At 38.1% G+C, this 21707-nt stretch overlaps 1 protein-coding gene across 1 annotated transcript in view; it reads left to right on the top strand.

The window, feature by feature from the left end:
* TMEM67 (transmembrane protein 67) overlaps positions 1-20969 on the top strand; it is a 70120-nt gene extending 49151 nt beyond the window's left edge. Inside the window, exons 13-28 of the mRNA XM_074944099.1 lie at positions 1453-1576; positions 4027-4132; positions 5810-5866; positions 5966-6064; positions 6237-6335; positions 6707-6793; positions 8826-8925; positions 9020-9159; positions 9610-9750; positions 10254-10334; positions 11652-11768; positions 13212-13328; positions 13440-13544; positions 14960-15062; positions 17097-17239; positions 18229-20969. Coding sequence (XP_074800200.1) covers positions 1453-1576; positions 4027-4132; positions 5810-5866; positions 5966-6064; positions 6237-6335; positions 6707-6793; positions 8826-8925; positions 9020-9159; positions 9610-9750; positions 10254-10334; positions 11652-11768; positions 13212-13328; positions 13440-13544; positions 14960-15062; positions 17097-17239; positions 18229-18309 — 1700 coding nt within the window. The 3' untranslated portion in view covers positions 18310-20969. The remainder of the gene's footprint in view (positions 1-1452; positions 1577-4026; positions 4133-5809; positions 5867-5965; positions 6065-6236; positions 6336-6706; positions 6794-8825; positions 8926-9019; positions 9160-9609; positions 9751-10253; positions 10335-11651; positions 11769-13211; positions 13329-13439; positions 13545-14959; positions 15063-17096; positions 17240-18228) is intronic.
* The last annotated feature ends 738 nt before the right edge of the window (positions 20970-21707 follow it).

The raw sequence follows: 21707 nt of genomic DNA, 5'->3' as shown, positions 1-21707 counted from the left end.
GTAGGGGAGGCAAATTTCTTTTGAACGTGTAAAATATTAACCATAATGAGTACATGAGCTTATGTTGTTTTTAATTTAATACACAGCCTTCCACCTCAAGCTCATGAGAAGGTTGTATTACTGCAAATGTAGATATCCCACTGCCACTTTTATTCAAGCGCAATAGTACCATTCATTTACCTTGTTGCTTGAATAATGAATAGTACTAATAAATTTGGATCAGATCCACTGGCTTGTTAAATCAATGTTGTTCTGCTCTGGAAGCACAAAGGAGACTTTTAAAGCCAGTTTAACCAGCTACCTGTGGATTCCCCCCACATAGTGAAGGTGTGGCTATGGAGCTGCCTGATTCCCAGCTGCCAAAACATGTAATGGCCTAGATTTCAGACATACAGAACAGCTCTGAGGTTTTCACTCTTGTGCCAAGGATCAGGGCTGGTGTCTGCTGGCCACAGGTTTAATGCCACTTTTGCTCTTGTTCTCCCCTCCTAGGTACACCAACATTGAAGCAGAGTAGAGCATAGCCAATCCAGTGAATTTAGGCCATTATATAAAGTGTATGTTTCTATCATAGACCATTACGCACAATATTATATATGTGAGTATGTATAAAAAGAAAATCCAGTGTTTGTTCATTTTTCAGAAAACAGTAATTTAATTGAAACCTACAAAAGCCAAGGAAATCCTCAGATAAGGTGTCTTTCTCACTTCATAGTGCCCACTGACATTCCAAAGGTCTCCAAACATACATCACTTACGCAGATCTTGTATCAAAACTAACATTGGTAGAACTATCTGCATTTAGTGTCTTACCACTAAATTAGTATCAATTGCTTCCTGCAGTATGTAAGTTCTCTCCTCCCCTTTTTCTCTCCCTCTGGATGGAGCCTAGCCTTAGGTATACATGTAAAGGGAGGCCTGTAGACCTATTAGCTTGGGCTGAGAGACCGTCTCCAAGAGCAGTGTTTTGATGGATCTGAGAGGGAAGACGCTAAAGTGCACATTAGCTGCCTTTTCAGCAGTGCTGGCTGGCAGTCACATATGCTGTATTCTGTACTACTCTGGACACTGGGAATTGGACCAATCGCTGTAGAGGGAGGTCAGGAGGAACAAAGAGGTGAGAAAAGAAGAGCTTGTTGGGAAGGAGATGGTGGAAAGGAAAGTGTGTACTTAAGAGTTAAAGAGATGGAAAAGGAGAAAAATAATTTAAGGCATGGGAAAAATAAAAAGTAGGAAGAGAAGGGTGAGAGAGAATTTCTTAATATAATCCTAAATACAGTTTCTAAAGAATTTCTTATTACAATCCTCTTCAAATAATAGCAATAAATATGTATTATCATTAATACAACGATGTAAATCACTTCAATTTTAGTCAGATTTATTTCATTCCTGTTGTAGTTTTGAATTACTATTTTTAAAGCATTGTATAGTTTTACCATTTCTTTTTCATAGGCAGCAATATGAACAATTGGCTTTTGACTCGTCGGATGTTTTTGGTGGATAGTTTAAGTGGACAAGAGAATGACTTGGGAAGACAACCAAGAATAATTCGAATTGCTAGCAAAATAACCATCAGGTGAATAAATGGCAATGTACGTTTTATATACATAAAAGATGAAGCTGACCTTATGAAATGCAGTTGCGCTATTACTGCCAAACCTACAGATTCCATCCCTGGAACAGAGGCCTGTCTCAGTGTATCCTTTGCTGCTTTTCTTATTGCATAAGTAGAAGGAAGTAGGCAAAATTTCTGTAGGACATTTTGAAGGCTCTCTCCCTCATCAAAATGAGAATGTTCAAAACTAGACTTGCAGGTGCTGAAGTTACCCTGGTTCTCGTCCACCATTTAAGATTGAGGTCAGGATTCTGCAGTCGGCTAAATCCATTTTTCACCACATAAGCTGTGCATAAAGTGAACTTAAAATGGTAGGAGATGGCCAGTGGAGAATTCCTCTGTGTAGGGAAATGCAGATTTGAGGTGTCTCAGGCTGACACCTTGGCTTCTGGAAAGCTGGAATCATTAGATCTAGTCTTCTGCTGAAGTCCAAAAGATCCTGTTGGAAAATAGGAAACCTTTGACCTGCCAAACCTAGTTGGTAGAGTGGAAGAGATTCTCCGTGCAGACAGTTCAAACTGTAGTAGATTCAAGAGAGTCAGATGCTTTTATCATAGAGTGTATATTACTTTGAAACAGTCAAAACAGTCTTGAGCTTTCAGGGTCCACTTTGCTATCTTATCTTTCCACTCTAAGGTATACAGATGGAACAAGCCTTTCTGAAAGGGTTATTCCATGTACTTCCTCTGGTCCAATGAACCACATCTGCCTTGGGATGTGGATCATAAGATTCTTGCAAAGCTTATGAACTCTTGTTAGTCTGTTCTTTCTACCAGGTCTCTGTGAAGACACTGTTTTTAAAGTCATAACATCGCAGAGAATCAGAGCTATAATACTGAGAGCTGATCCACTATGTTTCAAAAGGAAAAGTGTTCCTATGCCCTCCCCCTGCCCAAGTGATCTCTGATTTCCATCTCAAACAGGCCTCTATATCTTATATCTTTTCTTCCAAGCCTCAGTTGTATCGAGGAAGGTCATGCTCCAGTATTTTAGATGTTCAGGGGGGCTTAAATTTGTTAATTATATTGAGCCAAACCTCTCCCCAGGTTCCCCAGGCATGTTGTGGTATGTGAAGGTAGGACCCAGGAGTTAGTCCATCTCAGCTCAAAGGCTGTCCAGATTGATCAGACTATGTATAATTGCTATTCAACTACCTATGCATACCAAAAGACATAAGGACAGCCATACTGGTTCAGACCAATGGTCAGTCTACTATCCTGTCTTCTGAGAGTGGTCATTGCCAGATGCTTCAGCAGGAATTAACAGTACAGGGCAATTTTGAGTGATCCATACTCTGTCCAGTTCCAGCTTCTGGCAGTTGGATGTTTAGGGACACCTGGAGCATGGGGTTGTGTCCCTGTTAGCCACTGATTAACCTATCCTCCATGAACTTATATAATTCTTTTCTGAACCCAGTTATACTTTTGACCTTCACAACATCCCATGGCAACCAGTTCCATAGGTTGACTATGCATTGTGTGAAGAAGTACTTCCTTCTTTGGTTTTAAACATGCTGCTGATTAATTTAATTGTGTGACCCCTAGTTCTTGTGGTATGTGAAGGGGTAAATAACACTTCCCTATTCACTTTCTCCACACAATTCATGATTTTATAGACCTCTGTCGTATCCCCCCCTTAGTCGTCTTTTTTTCTAAAATGAACAATCTCAGTCTTTTTAATCTCTCCTCATATGAAAGCTGATTCCATACCCCTAACATTCAAATAGATCTAAGGCAGCCTCTATTAAATATATGTGCACTGTGTCCATCAGTGAAATATGGAAATGTGCTGCTTGGAGGTTATAGATTCTTATGTAACATTATTTTGTCAACTTTTGCCTCTAGATCTCATGCCCAATCTGAAAGAGCAGTCTTGCAGTTGCTTTTAACTACAACCTTTAGACCGTCTCTTGGAGATTAACTGCTTGTTAATCTGTTAAGAGTGCAGCAAGTTTTGAAAGGAAAAAATGGTTACGTAACATACTAAATGTGGTTATCTTAGATGATTGCCCATATGGAATCCACGCTTCCTCCTTTACCTTCCCCACTTCTTCAGAGTCCCCTGAATTAAGGGAAGAAACTGAAAGGCAATGTGGGGTTACTCCCGCTTGTGTACTCTGAGAATTCTAAAAGGCAGGGGTAAGTGGCTATCTAGAGGATTCTAAACTCGAGTGTTAAGAGCACATCCATATGAAAAATCACCTTGGAGAATCAGTTTATATGGTAAACTTTTTTTGTAGAGAGGGTGAAAGTGCACCTTTGTATTCCAGTCACTTTTTAATTGCCATAGAGTGTTATATTTCTAAATCCAATTTTATTGATCAGATTTTTTTTTGTTTTATATTTAGTATTTTACTTTCCAATCAGTTTGTGTTTTCCAGCTACAACTACTTTTTATTTGCATTTCTGCAGTATTCGTCTTATTCCCAATACTCAGAGAGGAACTATCTATCCCCCTCTAATTACCATTTCCTACAAGGATGTTCTTGTCCAAAACCCAGATGCCCAGAGTGTGATGGTGAGTTCTTCTCTGTTGTTAATGTACAGAATCATCAGGAGTGCTCTTTGACAGTTACATTTGAGTTTGCACTTTACAAATTTAAAGATGAAATAAGCAGAATTTCTAAATCTGTTCAGTATTAAGATAGTAGAGCTCAATAAAATATAATACATTTTTAAAACAAAACAGTTGAAAATGTTTTCCTCTTCCACTTTCCTTATTTGAACCTTCTGTACATTAAAAAACAAGTCATCTAAGATTATGTATTTGCTTTATAGTGGTATAGCATGCTGAAGTACAAATTAAAAAATAGAAATAGATGTATGAAGAACTGAAAGAAAAAGCAACTCTTGTGAACTAAATGCACTGAATTATAATATTTTGATCAAGAAATAGCATATTTTCCTCTAAAATCCGTGTATTAACAGGAAGCAAATATGGCCTGGGTGTTCTGGCTTAATCAAATGCAAGTACTGGTAAAAGATCAAAAACACTCCAGTGCAGTGTCTTTTCCTTTAGTATGATGTCACTTGCGATAGGTCACTAAGCATTAAAGAATTTAAAAAGTCAGATTTCATGTAGTAGAATAGCTGTTCTACAGTGAATAAACGTTCACAAACTGCTGATATCAAAAAATCCTTCTATTCTTTCTTTGTATGAACCCTTCTGAGGAACTCAGGCCTCTGATACTGATAGGCTTCTGTTTAGAAGCATTTGGTGCTGAAAGTGTTATCTGCACTGAATGCTAGAGCTGCTCAAGCTGGAGTGGCATGTTGGAAAAGAAGTGGGAGACAGCAAGTGTAGAAAAATAAGAGAGAAGAATACTTTTTTTTTTTTCCTTTTTGTCTAAAACAATGCCTCCCATCAGACAAGAAAAGCCAGTTGAAATCAGCTGAAAGTAACAGGAGCAGTAGGGTGGGCCAAATCATCTGACACCAGAAAGTAGAGAAAGTTTAAAAAAAAATGGGGGGGGCCTGATGCACCTAAAAGTTTGTTCCCTAGTCTGTCAGTTGTGATGGAGCACTCTCCCATCTAGACAAATTTGACATGAAGCCTGCTCTGTCAACAAAATCGCTTATGAAAATACATCCTGCCTGTTATGAACTCTTGTCTTCCTGCAGCTAAATATTTTTAGTCTCAAATCCAGTTAAAGTGACCATATTGGTTCTCTCAGCGGCAGGCACACATGTTTTCAGAAACAAGGGCAATAGTCACTAGCCTCAGTCTTTTATCGAATTGAATATGCTATCCATTTCCACCTACTTCTAGACTGGAGATCTTCCCAAAGTCACAAAGCTAAACTTAGGGAGATTCAGTCTGAAACCACAGGACAAAGGTTTACTGTCTCCTTTTGACCTCAGTCCATTTTTTTAAGAGCAGATGTACAGTCTGAGGAGAGCTATTTTAGATCTTTTAATGTTGTTGGTTTCCTTTACATTGATGAAAAATCATATGTGACTGAGCAAACTAATTATTAAGGGCTTGCTTTTTTTTCCTTACATCCATGTAACTCAGTCTACTTCAGTGAAGTTATCCCTGATTCATGTTGATGAAGGAGCAATATCAAGCACTCAGTAACTTTTCTGGGGAATTTGAAGGATGTACAGCATTATGAGGATAGCTGGAACACTGGTTGTAGCAGCTGAGTTAATTTGTTATATGTATTTGTTTACTTTTTGTGTCCTAATGTTTTAGGTTTCCTTCTCAGTTAATTATGAAATGAACCAATCAGAGGCTCAAATTCAGACAAATGTAAGTCTCTTGCCTCCCTTAATCTGTCAGCATATTTGTTAACTTTTATATAAAAAAGACAAAACAAATCTGCAAACAATTTGTTTTCATTCTCTTTAGATTGCATTGGGTGTGCTTGGTGGACTGGCAGTTTTATGGTCTCTTCTGAAGACTGCTGGCTGGAAGAGGCGGATAGGGAGCCCTATAATTGACTTGCAGGTATGAAAACTGGTTGTAATGGAAACCAATTTTCAACTATAGTATTAGCTACCAAGTGAACTATATAACATATTATGTATTACAGTGTGTGTGTATATATATATATACACAGACACACACACAGTAATTTTCCTGTTTTAGAGCTCTATGTAATACACTTTTATAATTACAGACAGTTTTGAAGTTCTTGCTGTTTTATGCTGGAGACCTTGCCAATGTTTTCTTTATCATCACAGTGGGAACAGGGCTTTACTGGCTTATTTTCTTCAAAGTAAGTAGAATTTTCAGATTTGTGATACAGATACTATTTTCTGAGTAAATATATTGCATTCATATTTTTACACACCTTTATTTTCCTTTTTTTGCCATTTCTGGTCAGACTGTCAAGGCAAGTTATATACATAATACTCTGTGTTTTGTGCCTAATCTTTGTGTTTACCTCTTCCCCTCCCTGGAGGCTTCATAGTGCCTGCAGTGTATTTAATGAAGTTAGTCAAAATCTTTCAAAAATTCAAAATTATTACATGAGAAATTTCAACAAAATTTATTCCAAAAACGTTCACTGTTTTCAATCAACTCTGGTATTTAGTATGATATTATGCATGCAGTCTATATGATTTAATTGTAGCTCTTCACTTACAGGCACAGCAGTTTGTCTCAGTTCTTTTACCACTTCCGTCTCAAGAAGAGGATTTTGTTACATATGTAGGATGTGCTTTCGCTCTAAAGGTAGATGTTTTGCTCTAATGGCAATCATAACATTTTAATGGATGTTGGTTTTCATTATGCCTGTTTACAAATATCTTGAATATTATATTTTATTAATATATGGAAGAAAGAATTGTTCTAAGTTTTATCCTTTTGGGCAAAATCATTTTTCCTTAAAAATTGATTTTTCCTGTCTTTTGAAGGAAAACAGATGAATAATCACCTATAGGAATTCTTTCACATTCATTTAAGAGTACCAGGTGAAAGAAGAATGGGCTGGATTAATGGACTATAAAGTGGATAGAAAGCTGGCTAGATTGTCGGGCTCAACAGGTAGTGATCAATGGCTCCATGTCTAGTTGGCAACCAGTATCAAGTGGAGTGCCCCAAGGGTCGGTCTTCGGGCTGGTTTTGTTCGATATCTTCATTAATGATCTGGAGGATGGTGTGGATTGCACCCTCAGCAAGTCTGCAGATGACACTAACCTGGGAGGAGAGGTAGATACGCTGGAGGGTAGGGATAGGATACAGAGGGACCTAGGCAAATTAGCGGATTGGGCCAAAAGAAATCTGATGAGGTTTAACAAGGACAAGTGCAGAGTCCTGCATTGAGGATGGAAGAATCCCATGCACCGCTACAGACTAGGGACAGAATGGCTCGGCAGCAGTTCTGCAGAAAAGGACCTAGGGGTTACAGTGGATGAGAAGCTGGATATGAGTCAACAGTGTGCCCTTGTTGCCAAGAAGGCCAATGGCATTTTGGGATGTATAAGTAGGGGCATTGCCAGCAGATCGAGGGACGTGGTCATTCCCCTCTATTCGACATTGGTGAGGCCTCATCTGGAGTACTGTGTCCAGTTTTGGTCCCCACATTACAAGAAGGATGTGGAAAAATTGGAAAGAGTCCAGCGGAGGGCAACAAAAATGATTAGGGGACTGGAACACATGAGTCATGAGGAGAGGCTGAGAGAACTGGGATTGTTTAGTCTGCAGAAGAGAAAAATGAGGGGGGATTTGACAGCTGCTTTCAACTACCTGAAAGGGAGTTCCAAAGAGGATGGCTCTAGACTGTTCTCAGTGGTAGCGGGGTTCCAAAGAGGATGGTTCTAGACTGTTCTCAGTGGTAGCAGATGACAGAACAAGGAGTAATGGTCTCAAGTTGCAGTGGGGGAGGTTGAGGTTGGATATTAGGAAAAACTTTTTCACTAGGAGGGTGGTGAAACACTGGAATGCGTTACCTAGGGAGGTGGTGGAATCTCCTTCCTTAGAAGTTTTTAAGGTCAGGCTTGACAAAGCCCTGGCTGGGATGATTTAGTTGGGGATTGGTCCTGCTTTGAGCAGGGGGTTGGACTAGATGACCTCCTGAGGTCCCTTCCAACCCTGATATTCTATGATTCTATGAGGTGGAAAGGGACTTGGCTAAAATAACAGTCAAAACTGTATCAGAAACCAAAACATTGACTTCTAAAGACAAGAATAAATATCACTATATTAAATCATGGCCAAAAAATGTTCCTAACCATCAAGTACAATTCATTAAACTTTCCCTTTGTAGAGTGGCAACTTGTTTGTAGACTTCAGAATTTAGTGGTTTCCCTGCATGGGAAAGTATTTCAATTATGCTGGATACTATTTTGTACTAAAAATAGTAATATGCCCTATTGGGCCATCACTTTCATCAACTTTTCTTCCCTAGTAAAGTGACTGGAACAAGTCAATTTTTGTCATGCATTTTACATTGCTTACATTTTCTTAATAACACTAGACATTGCACGTATCACTATTGTGCCAGTTAAGTATGAGGTCCCGTAGAGGAGCTGTACTCCATGATTTACAATAATATGTAACTCTTTAAAAATTTCAAATGCTTTACAAATTAATTTATGATGGCACCAGAACTTCATAATAAAGTTACAACCTTGTGTACAGCTGGGAGTATTATTCATCCTTTTGTTACATTAAAGGAAGAGTATCTGTTTGTTATGACTTTATCTTTTCGTAAATGCTACTGCAAATTTATTTTTACTTACATTTCATTGTATGATTTTCTTAGGCTCTGCAATTTTTGCATAAGCTGTTTTCGCAACTTACTGTAGAGGTTTTCTTTATTGACTGGGAGCGACCTAAAGGCAAAGTCCTTAAAGCCGTTGAAGGTAACTTGTTTATATAACTAGCTTCACTTAAATTCAGACATTACTTTCTCAAAGAATAACATTTTGAAAGTTTTACTCTTTGTATTTTTTCTAGGTGAGGGTGGCATAAAAAGTGCTGCTGCACCTGTGAGCATATGGAGGACATATTTTATAGCAAATGAATGGAATGAAATTCAGACTGTGAGGAAGATAAATCCACTCTTTCAAGTGCTTGCAGTTCTTTTCTTTTTGGAGGTATTTTTTAAATTAAATTTTGATGTAACTTTAGGGCCAGTTTTTGATGTTTGCAATTCCTACAGCAATGGGAGGCAACCTACAAAGATTTATCTGGAAAAATTGTCTTAAAGGAAGAAACCAGTGTTTTGGTATGGGGCTTTATATGCCATTGCTATAGTCCATTATGTGAATCAAAAAAATTTACTATTAGGGCATGTCAACACAGAGCAGCAATGCCCATTAGAGGAGTGTGATTTATAAAGCTCACCATGTGTTGTGCACTCACTGTCCCAAGTAGACTCTGCTTTCCCAGTCCCTGCTTTATATAAATTTTTATTATTTACTGAAACTCTCAAGAAGAGGAAATTAGAATGAAAATAACAGATTTTTTTCAATGATGCTGTTCATTGCTGTATTATGTATAGGTGTCTGATTTAAGAATAGGCTTTTTCTTTAATCTCTCTTCAGGTTGTTGGATTTTCAAACCTGGCATTAATGGATTCTTCTACAAGTCTTACAAGAAGCAGTGAGAGTTACATAGCTCCCTGGAGTCGCATTCTGAGATTTGGTGTGTCTACTGTCCTCTGGCTAGTCATTGCCATGTTACAGGTACAGCTCTGGCATATGTAACTCTGAATCATCATTATGGCCCTAGTTGACCAAATCACTTAACTTGAAGGACATCAATAACTTCCCTTTCCCTTTTAAATGTCTGTTTAAGTGTTTTGCTGAATCAGGACGTATAGCTTACTTAGCATGTCATCAATTTGTCCAAGTCACAAGGGGTCTCATGGCTTCCATAAGATCTTGCCTTTCAGTCACCATCTTGAATTTCCGGTCTGAGAAGTATTCCCTTATCTGCTTTATTTTGTTTTTAAATAGTCATGGAGTGTCTTCAAATTTTAAACCAAGCTTTTAAAGTGATTGCTGAAACTCTCCTCCTTGGAGGAGGGACTCAGAAAGGGAAGCAAGGTTTTACTGAGCCCAATGTGAAGCTGACAATTCCTGCAGTTTGTCTTTTACGACAGCTACATTTTAAGCTAGCTGTACTATAGTTGAGAAAAGAAAGTCAAAGCTGATGCACTAATAAATAAAAATCTGGTTTGTTTCAGATCATATTCTTTGCTGTATTTTATGAGAGATTTGTAGAAGATAAGATAAGACAATTTGTTGATTTGTGCTCTGTGAGCAATGTAAGTAATTTTGATTTCATCACTGCAATTGCTATTTTTTTAAATGGATTAATATATTAGAAGTTATTAAGAGGTTCCATTTTTTTTAGCTTTAAATATAATGTACTAGTTAATATCCAAAGCTAATGTTCTTTACCATTGTGTGTGTCCTCAGCAGGCTTGGGGTTCTTGCTGTGGTGTACAAGAAGGCTTCAAATTGCCTGTAATATGGGTTAGGTTTGAAAGAGTAAACTGTCATAAACGTCATACAGGGTTTCAGGCATGTAACTCCAAATAGGCATATGACTATTTCTTCATGCTTTTATTTGAGAATGAAGCAATAACAAATCAGGACAGAAGTAAGGCATGCAGTCCATTTCTTGTAGGCCTTTCTATTTGTTTGTATTATAGAGCTTTTTCCTCTTAGAAGCTTCTCTGTTTTAATATGTTCATGGTTACAGTTTCTACTTGCTACTTTTGGTTATCCATTGATTTCCTTTACTCTAATTTAATTACCCCTTACTGATGTAATCTTTCTCTTGTAACCCTACTTACTGATTGCCATCTGGATCGACCCCAGATTTCTTCCAGTTTAAATTCCCACCGTTGAGACTTAGTAGCTATTCTCTTATCAACCAAGGTAGAACACAACCAGAACCAGTCAATACAGCTCATTTATTTGACCAGAAAAAGTGTGTTTTTTTAATATCATTCAGCATTTTTTCTGTTTGAGCCCTCCCGGGCTAAACCTACCACTTCCACAAAGCTTCTGGATTTTGTTACCCTGTGTAGTTAAAGACCTGAACCCAGGTCTGTTGTGTAAGTTGGGCTGGAGAGCTAAACTAAAGTCTACTGCATGGAGGTGACCCAGATAGCTTTAAGAAGTCATATTAGTATGACAGACAAGTGATGTTCCTTACTGAGTAGATTTCTGTTATATGTAGCTTGCTAGGAGTTGAACTGAAACCATTGAACTTATTTATTCTACTTTTGCCTTTTGAATTTTTTTTATTAGGATAAAAGCTATAGTTTGTTTGTTTGTTTTTTCCTTTCTAAGTCAAGGACTTAGATTTTTCTACTCAGGAGAACAGCTAGTGACACTGGTTGTTAATAATCTGAACTCTAGGACTAGCAAGAGGGGTTTTGTGGACCTAGGTAAATTGAATTGTATGTATTGCACATAAATTGTTACTAAACATTTTTCTGACACACACATTTTGGTATTTTAGGACCTGTTTTATCCTAGTAGTAGAGCTGGCTCTGCTGGTATCCATTAGTAATTTTTTAGTTTTGATTCCATGTATTAAATAAACTATTTTTTTCCTTTTTGTTTTTTAGATTTCAGTATTTCTCTTGTCACACAGATGCTTTGGGTATTATATCCATGGTCGGTCTGTGCATGGACACGCAGATACCAATATGGAAGAAATGAATATGAACCTAAAGAGAGAAGCGGTATGTAAAGGAAATACAAATATACATCTTTTGCTTCCCTTTTTGTAACTGAATGTAGAGAGTTTGGTGCATAACAGGTGCACAGTTGTATGCCAACTCTGAGTTTGTTCTCTCCTTATGTAAGAGTTGGTCCTGAAATAGCAGTCGCTTATTCGTTCTTCTACTTCGAAGACTGATTTCTTGGGCTATTGAAAGTTCTGTCTTTCTAAAATATGATTTTTTTTTCTCATGTAGTTAGATACTATTGTTTTGATACTGCAGCTGCTTTTATACTCTTAGCCCTCTGTAAAGAGGTGTCTGTTAAGAGACTTTCATAAAGAGGCAAATCTGAAAAACACTTGTACAGAAAACAGTTTATTCCGACTGCTTTCTTCAATTCCAAATGCAGCTCTCTGGTGGCAATACTAATTTATTGGAGAAATCAGCTTGAAGAGACGTTTTCACACTCATCATAAGTGTCTGCTTAATCCTGCAGTGAAGTTAATTTGATATTAGTGACTTGTCATTAAATTTCAGTTTTCCAGCATCACTGCAGGATGAAGTAGGGAGAAAAGGTGAGTATCGTAAAGATACAAAGAACTTTGACGTTCTAGTAAATAAGATAAGGAAAAACTTAATTTTGAAATGTAGTTTTTTATCCTTAAAAAGTTCCCTTTAAATTGATTCTCCCCTCCCCACTTTTCCTTTAGTAGCTTAATTTAAAGTAATTTAGAGAGAAGCATTTTCATTCTGTGGGAACATCAGTTTTTGAAACATCAGTCTTTCCTCCTTTGCAGTTAGGTTTTTTGGGTTTGTTTTTTAAGTAGGAACAAAGAAAAAGATGGAAAGAGTTTGGAACTTAAAGGAGGAGGGTGAGGGAAAGCAAAAAATAAGGGAAAAGAACTGAATAAGGAGAGAACAAACAAATTAGAAGAACTAATAAGCGATGGCTATTCCGGGACCAACTCTTACAATTTATTCAGTTCTTCTCTTATGGAGAGAAGGAAGAATTGTATTCTCCTGCTTCCTAACAATAAAAGAAGAGTGTGTGTGAAGATCAAAGATGTTCGAAAACTAACAAACTGTGTGCTGGTCTAAAGTAGGAAATATCCTCACAACAAGTGGTATCAGGGTTCTTGTCCTAAAATACTTTTGCTGTCATAGACTTAGTGCCAAAGGATTCAAATATTCAGATATATCTAACCTTCTGTACTTGCATGAGTCATTTTTCTGCAGAGAAGCAAAGAAAGCTGCATTTGGAATTGAAGAATGCAGACAGAATAAACTGTTTTCTGTACAAGTGTTTTTCAGATTTGCCTCTTTATGAAAGTCTCTTAATAGACACCTCTTTACAGAGGTCTAAGAGAGTCTAAAAGCAGCTGCCGTATCAAAACAATAGTATCTAACTGGTTTGTACATGCATATTTCCATTTCTTTATGCTATTTTATGTTTCAATTGTGCAGGAAAATTTGTGTAGTCAAAGAGGCTTATTACCCAACACAGATGGCCAGACATTTCAGATTTCCATTTCAAACAAGATGAGACAGCAGTATGATAGGATTCATGAAACCCTAACAAGGGTATGTATGATATTTTTTACACTGGCATTTTGCTATGTTTATATTTAAAACCTGACCGACCAAGGATGTGTGCAGTCTTTAAATTAATTTTCACATCATAATATTTTTCAGAAACATGGTCCTGCTAGACTTTTAGATTCATCTGCAACTACTTTTGAACAGAGTACTAAGGCATACCATACCATGAACAAATTTCTTGGCTCCTTTATTGACCATGTATGTATACAGACTTTATTTATAAGGCTAAATAGAATGAGAGAGTGAGAGATGAGCGATTGTGATTTACCTTTTGGGATATGAAGTTAGAGACTGGTCAATGAAGGTTGTATTGTTACTACAATACTACTTCGCAGGAGACAAAAAATAAGTGTACTGCCCAATAATGCCAACACACTTTTCACTTACATCAATTCCCTTGATAGTATGAATTCATTGTATAACAGATACTCCTGGGGGCAGAATTCTTGCCCCATGCAGATTTCTTTGCTTCGCCGCAGAAAAATGACTTTCTGGCGGGGAAGCAAAGGGAAGCTACAGGAGCAGTCACGCCCCCCTCGAAGCAAGCAGCGGAGAGAGGTAAATCACTGCGGTGGGGCTGGGGAAACCCCAGCCAGTGCCAGGTTAGACCCACCCCCAATTCATCCGGAACCCCCAATATCCAGACTCCCCCGCTGAGTCCCCTGCACCCAAACACCCACCCCGCTGAGCCCGCCCCCCTGTGTCCAGACCATCCCCACCCCCAGAGCCCCATACTCTTGCACCCAGCCCTCACCAGCCTCACCCCGGCCGGGAGGTCCTACCCTGAGCCGGGCTCAGCTGTTAGTCCCAGCGAGGCTGGGGTGGGGGAGAAGGACACTTCCCCTACACGGAGCAGCCGGGCCGGGGCCGGGTCAGACCTACCCCCAGAAACCTACTCTGGCTCTGCACCTCTCCCCTGCTTCCTGGCCCCATCACTCCTCAGCTGTGTGGGGAGGAATCACTATATGGGGTGCTGCTCCCCTGTCTGCCCAACCCTCCTGCATCCGGATCCCTCCCCCCACTGAGCTGCCCACACCCAGATTGACCCACATAGAACCCTCTCACCCACACCTGGATCCCCCCACACGAAGTCCCTGCACACTTGGATCCTGCCATACTGAGCCTGGCTGCCCACACCTGGTGTTCTTGACACAGTTTTGCTCACCCTGGTGAGTTGCTTCACCTGCTACTCTTGAGGCAATAAATAAATAAATATGGAGGTTCCAGTACAGACTGGGGCAGTCCTGGCCCATGCGCTGTGTCAGAGTCAGGTGCAGCCTCACCACTAAGTTGGTATCCCGGGAGTGAGCTGCAGGGTGATCTCCCACCTCCGTGCAGCCAATGGCTTGTGCTCCCCATGGCTATGCTGGAGCCTCCACATCTATTTACTGACAAATAAAATTTGCAGAATTTTAAAATATTGTCTGCAGAATTTTTAATTTTTTGTCTCAGAATTCCCTCAGGAGTAAACAGAATGGACAGTAGTCTTTTAATTCATACTGCTATTTTAAGTAGTTATACTCTACCTTTTGTAAAGTGCACTTCTAGCATTTTTTACCCTGAGGATCCCAGAGCTAAGTATTAGAGGGTTTTTTTGTTTTTTCCTCTTGTAGGTTCATAAGGATATGGATTATATTGTAAAGGACAAGTTGCTGCTTGAACGAATTATTGGCATGGAGTTCATGGAACCAATGGAAAAAAGTATCTTTTACAATGGTATCAGCTTGATCTCTTTGACTTAATATTTATTTCACTATACATGTGCAGGGTGCTATTCAGACAAATAAAATGTAATTTCCTGGCCTTGGGGTTCACACTCTAAATTGGAGTTTCCAACAGAGAGGTGTGACAATGAGAATTGTGAGGGTATGGGAGACACCTGCTATGCATTAGCCAGGGTGACAATATCTTGGGTCATGAGGGTTGTTCTTCAATGGCATGCCTTTGTAACGTTTCAGTCTGAGGTATCTGAAGGGTTGCTACCTGGAGCTGTGTACATGTTTACACAGTACTCTTTATGACTTGGCATCGAGGACTGATACTCACATTGTGGGGGGAGGACAGGCCAAGCAGCTGGCCATCAGTCCTTGTTTAATTAGAATGCCTCTTGGCATAGTTGGTGATGGTATTGCTTGTTAAACTGCCTGAAGTGGGGAATTTGCAGAAGCCATTTTCTGAAGGAAAAGCAAGGTTACTCATCAGGAACTATCATGATTTGAGACTCTTGCCTCTGCATATTCACAATATCCACTCACCTTCCCACCTTTCTCGGAGTTCTGTTTCCCTAGGTCTCCATGGTTTAGTGGAAGGAAATGAGGAGGTTGAGTCTGCACAGCTTTTTTTATAGCCTCTCCTCCAAATACTCAATTCTGGGAAACCGCACTTGTGCACCCCCAACAGGCACTGCTTTCTAGAAAGTTCATGTGGTGTCAAGAGTTTGTATCTCACAGATGTACAAGGCCACACTTGAACTACATTTAATGAGCAGTAACTTTTCTTAGGGGGCACAAGAGGAACCAGTTTCAGGAGAACAGGGGAAGTTCCAGGATTTCAGCTGCACTTGTTGATAAATCCTGCACTGCATCCATTAAACTAGAGCAGAGAGACTTAATGTGTTCCCCCATTTAACTTACATAATATAGGGATAACCACACATCACTTCATGTGGCGATCAGGTCAGTATTGTATTACCTGTATTTTGTGGAGCTTGTGCTATATCTGGAGTCTGCAGCTGTGTGATAGTTTAAAGATGACATGAACAGTTGAATGTTACTACCTAGGAGAACAAAATGACAGAGGAGGTTGGGATGCGAACCACAGCCCGTGTAAGTTGGGTTTGGGCCTTTTTGGGCTAGCTCTTGAGAGAATAAAATGGAGTTAAGAGACTCCATGAAATGTGCCAAGCCATAGTTAGGAGATATTTACCTTAAAATGTATGGAAATTGACTAACCATTAGGAAACCAGATTAGACACATGTCTCTCTGAAGCTGTGGAAAAATTGGCGGAGGATTTCTCTTCTCCAATTACTTATATTCAAGTAGATCTGTTTCTTGTTTTTATGCTTCCTGGTCAAAATATTTTCTGGTATTGTAATATTGTTTCTTTTTCTTTGCTATTATTATTATTGTGTATAAATTCATGTTTCTCTGTAGGGAATGTTACATATTGATAAAAGACATAGAAGGGGATAAGTGATCTGAACTTGAAAACACGCTATAGTAAAACAAAGGGATTACTCTGTCCTGAAAACCAAATGAGGAGACATAACTAAAGACCTCCTGTTACTAAGGCCCTGATTTAGCAAAGCATTTAAGCACATTTAATTACTTTGCTGAATCAGGGCCAGAGTCAGCACTTGCTCAAGATGTTAGCGACAAGGAACTCAGAGGTGCATATGACATAAAAATGGCTAAATTTACCATCAATCTGGTTCAGACTTTCAGATTTAGGTGCATGTAGGTATATGAATGCAGTTGTGAATGTTGCACACCTGTTTTTGAAAATCTGGCACTTTGTCAGAAAAGCTATATTGTAGATTATATTTAAAAGTTATATTGTTTTTGGTTGAGACCAATATCATGATTATGCTTCTGTGGTGTATTTCCTTGTCCTAAATTTCCATTATTGTTTTATCAATGATCTTGTAATCTTAAGTATGCTGACCTGTATTAGGGAACTTCACAAATTATTATCACAGAAATTCAGATTTAATTTATATTTTTTTGCAACAAGTTATTTTTTTTCTATAGATGAAGGACATTCTTTCAGTGATGTTCTCTTTTATGGCAATGAGGCCACACTTCTCATCTTCGATATACTGTTTTTCTCTGTTGTGGATTTGGCTTCCCAAAGTTTTGTCCTAGCAGCTGTTCTTACATATTTGCAACAGGAGGTAAATTTACATTTTTAAATTTTAAATATTTTAAAAATAAGGTAGGTTATCTAATTTATGTATTTAATAGGGTGTGCTCACAGAAAACTATACTAACAAACTATTTTAAAAAATACTGGATTTTCTCCTAAAATAAGAAAAGACTTATGAACCAAAAAAAAATTACACTGCTTTTTTATGCACCATGTATGTATAGGACACAAATAATAGCGCTCAAAAGAAAATACACAGAGCAGTGAAAATTAATCAGAGTCCCAGAATAGCTAATGCTGGGACTTGCAAAGGGGCCTAAGGGAGTTAAGTGCCCAAATCCCATTGAAATCTAATGAGCAGAGCACCTAACCCTCTTAGGCCCCTTTTGGAAATCTCCACCAAAATGAATGTATTTCCATTAAGATGTAGTTTCTTCCTCTTTCTCCTTCACACAATTCCATATGTGATCAACTTGATCGTGTTTGTAAATGTCACCAGTAGTAAAAATTTTTGGAATATAAACTGTTTAAGATATGACTCGAAAGTTCTGATGTAATAAGTAGAAATATAAATATTTGGAGGGTTCAGTCTTTTCCTCAGAAGGGAAGGGATGCTACAAATATAATTAAAGGATTTGTATTTTGGACATAACAAATTGCTTGATTCTCCACTCTTGGAAAAACATCTTGTATTACAGTATCATTAGTGTGACACACAAACAATCCAGGTAATATGTTATTACCATTATCATGATCATAGTTTACAGGTTTTTAGAGGCCCTCGGCTCAGCCTCTTAAGTGTTGAGGGCTGCTAATATCTGTCATTTAACATTTGATTCCTAAATAAAAAAGCCTAGTGTTAGTATAGGAGCCTGTCTAATGAAGGTGTACTGTTGTGGAAAGTCCAAACATTTGGCAGAGTACATAATTGATTAATTATTTTGTATCATGTACAGAAACAGAATTATTTAAAATATTTTTTCCATTGTTATGAAACTTGTTTAATATTATTTTTAGATTTTTAGGTTTATTCGTAATACTGCTGGGCAGAAGAATTTGGCATCCAAAACCTTGGTGGATGAAAGATTCCTTATTTAGTTGACTCAAAAGTTGAAATACTTTGTAAAGGAGCTGATCATGGAATTAAGCCGTCCTGAGCTACAGATTAGTCTGCAGTGCTATGTAAATATTAATGTAAATCTTTTGACTTTTTTTCTTTTTATTTCGTGTGCTAGAAAGTTTTGTTTTTGTATAACTTTCAGATGTTTGTGTTGTGAATAGTAAACCAAATGTCTTGAAACAAATGGTACGTGACACCAAGTCAGTCAGAAATCAAGCTGAGTACTGTAATTAACACAAGATAAAATCCATTTATTGCCTTCAGTGAGGATATATGCCATTTCTTTTTAGGAGATAATTTCAGTGCTTCTGTTGCTGACTGGGGTCATACTTTTCCTCATATATACATGTTTCCAAAATAGCTTAAAGAAATTATCCCTTATTTTCAGAATTTACTATGAAATACAATATTCATCAAATGTATTTCAGGTTCACCACAAATGGGGATCTGCCCTGAATTCCTAACTACTATTTAAACAAATACTTAGAAGACCTTTGAGACTAAGTAGTTGAATCTTTCTCACTTATCTAAAACAACTTCAATGTGAAAGTTTAAACTGTGTGATTGCTGATGTGGTTTGATCCACTTTAGCCCACCCTTTGGGTTTGTCTAATGTATCATTGGGGCAGTATTGCTTTTTTTTTTCTTTCTGCACTGATTGCACATAACAGCACATGTGTGTTTGAACATTTGGTAGTCTCACAACCATAGAGCTGTGTGGCCCAGTGAATAGGGCAAAGGATGGAGATGCAGGAGGCCTTGATTGTGTTCCTGATCTTCTGTGGAATTAATGTTACCTTGAGCAGGTCACTTAACTGCTCTGTGCTTGTTTTCATAGCCGTGAAATTGGGGCACTGATACTTATCTTTTTGAACTGCTTTGAGATGCTCTGTGGATGGAAAGGACTGTGCAAGTGCCTATTCTTATATTATTGTTTTAATATATTCCCCGATTATCCCATTTTCTGACATCATTCCCTCATGATTTAACATAGTGACCATATCCCACATAAACTACTTCAGCCATTGGAATGTAATCAGCTGAATAGTTGTTAAAATGCTGCTTACTAAAGGTTCAGGGAGATTTTCAAAGGCTAAAGGGGCAGGTGAGTGCCTAATCCCCAATTGTGCCTTTGAAAAGTCTCCCTGCCAGTATGTTTTAAAATAACATTTGTTTTTTAGTAAATGATTACTCCACTGCATGGTATCACAGTTTCATAGCCACGCTACTTGTCTTAAGATAATTCAGCAGGGAACATGCATCCGCAAAAAACATAAAGATCCAAGTTCAGAAAAGCATCTCTATTTAAGAATAGCACTTAAGTGGGACTTAAGCAGATGTTTAATTTTAAATGTGCTTATCTGACCCAGGGCCAACATACCTTATAGAGGTATTCTATTTGAGATTCTTCTTACCTACATAAAGAGGAAGATGGCTATTATGGTGCCATATCATGTCTTTAAGCTGTGGTTACCATAGATTTAAGTCTCAAAGCCATTACAGATCCGGTATGCTTACTTTTGGTTTGCAAAAACAAATGCTGCTTGCTAATTCAGAATAGTTACCATTAACTGGTAAAATGTTCGCAAAAAGAAAAGGAGTACTTGTGGCACCTTAGAGACTAACAAATTTATTTGAGCATAAGCTTTCGTGAGCTCACAGCTTATGCTCAAATACATTTGTTTGTCTCTAAGGTGCCACAAATACTCCTTTTCTTTTTGCGAATACAGACTAACACGGCTGCTACTCTGAAACCTGGTAAAATGTTGTGACTCTCCTGAGGTCACGGTGGAGTTAGATAGCATAATCTGAGGGCCTGACTTTCAGTGGGGCATCCATTTATTCACATGCAGCTTATCACAAGACTGTATCTCCATACACACCTTCTGTGCACTAACACCTGTTCACACAGATAACTGATACTAATACTGTATATGTACGCACAGTACTTTGTTCAGGCATGTTTTGTCATAAAGAGTTTTCAGTGCAAAAATTCCAATACCTGTGTGAACAAGTGTTAGTTGACAAAACTGTGTGTGCTGGTGTGGACAAATTGGAGGCCAAAGCCTGGAAATCAGGTACAGTAACCAGGGCTCACTGTAGCTTGGTTTGTTGTTATTGTTGTTATGATAGCTTTAAAGCATGGTTCTCCTCTGAATAGTGGCTGTATAAATGACATTGTAGTGTTCTGTGGTGGTGTCTCTCAATTATTTCTTTATGAAATGTGCTCCATTGAAAAGTAGAAAAAAAATCTTTATAACTTCCTACTCTGCAAACTGAGCCTTTTGCCATCTTATGCATCATGGCCAGTAATAAAAATTCTGCAATCCAAATTTATGCCCTCATGAGACCTGTGCAGCCCCATTGCCTTGAATGCCTTTGCACATGTATAACTTAGCAGATCTTAATAAACAATTCTGTTGCTGAGGTACAAGATGGTCTTGTACAAGATGGTAGCTCACTGAGTCTTGACTAACGCAAGACTAACCGCAGGCTAACAGGCGTGAAAAGCTCTAGGAACTAATTTTTGTCACTAAAATGAGCAAATAGACCTTGAATGCATGCAGTGCAGATCTGTTGTATAAGAAAGTGCTGTTTTTATATAAAAAGAAAAGGAGTACTAGTGGCACCTTAGAGACTAACCAATTTATTTGAGCATAAGCTTTCATGAGCTAGAGCTCACTTCATCGTATGCATCCGATGAAGTGAGCTGTAGCTCACGAAAGCTTATGCTCAAATAAATTGGTTAGTCTCTAAGGTGCCACTATGTACTCCTTTTCTTTTTGCGAATACAGACTAACACAGCTGCTACTCTGAAACCTGTTTTTATATAGTCACTTTTCAGAGTAGAATCACTCTTTAAACATACCTTCTCAAAAATATTTTGATTTATTGCTTACTTGAGTCAATTCAATTATACCTCCTCTTAATTTTTACTTAGTAAGCTTAATCAAGTAAGATTTATTACACTAGTATAGTCTGGAAATAATTCAGTGGGGAGGTACTGCATAACAGTGTTTGTGTGTATCACACAATAGTCACAACTCAGGTGCATAATGAAGCATCTAAAAAGTATGCTCTCACAGTGTTAATTTGCTTACAATAAAGTTAGCTTTCTATATAATTTCTGAAGTTCTGGTATGTGTTATATTATAAATTTGGTTTGAAAATTAGCCCTCCTTTTTACTTTTTAGCATTTTTTCACAATTTCTACCACATTTTATAGTAATTTTAGTAACTTTAGATTTAAGAGCGTCATTAGGTCCTAGTAGAACCATCAATACTGTCCTTGAATGGATGTGTTACCTAGCATTTTTATTTCTGTAATTGGCTCTCAGTGACCAGGTTAAGGAGCTGTTCAAAGAAAACTTGCCTA

Source organism: Natator depressus, chromosome 2, assembly GCF_965152275.1.
Source record: "Natator depressus isolate rNatDep1 chromosome 2, rNatDep2.hap1, whole genome shotgun sequence".
NCBI lineage: Eukaryota > Metazoa > Chordata > Testudines > Cheloniidae > Natator > Natator depressus.
This window is presented reverse-complemented; position numbering and strand designations above follow the sequence as displayed.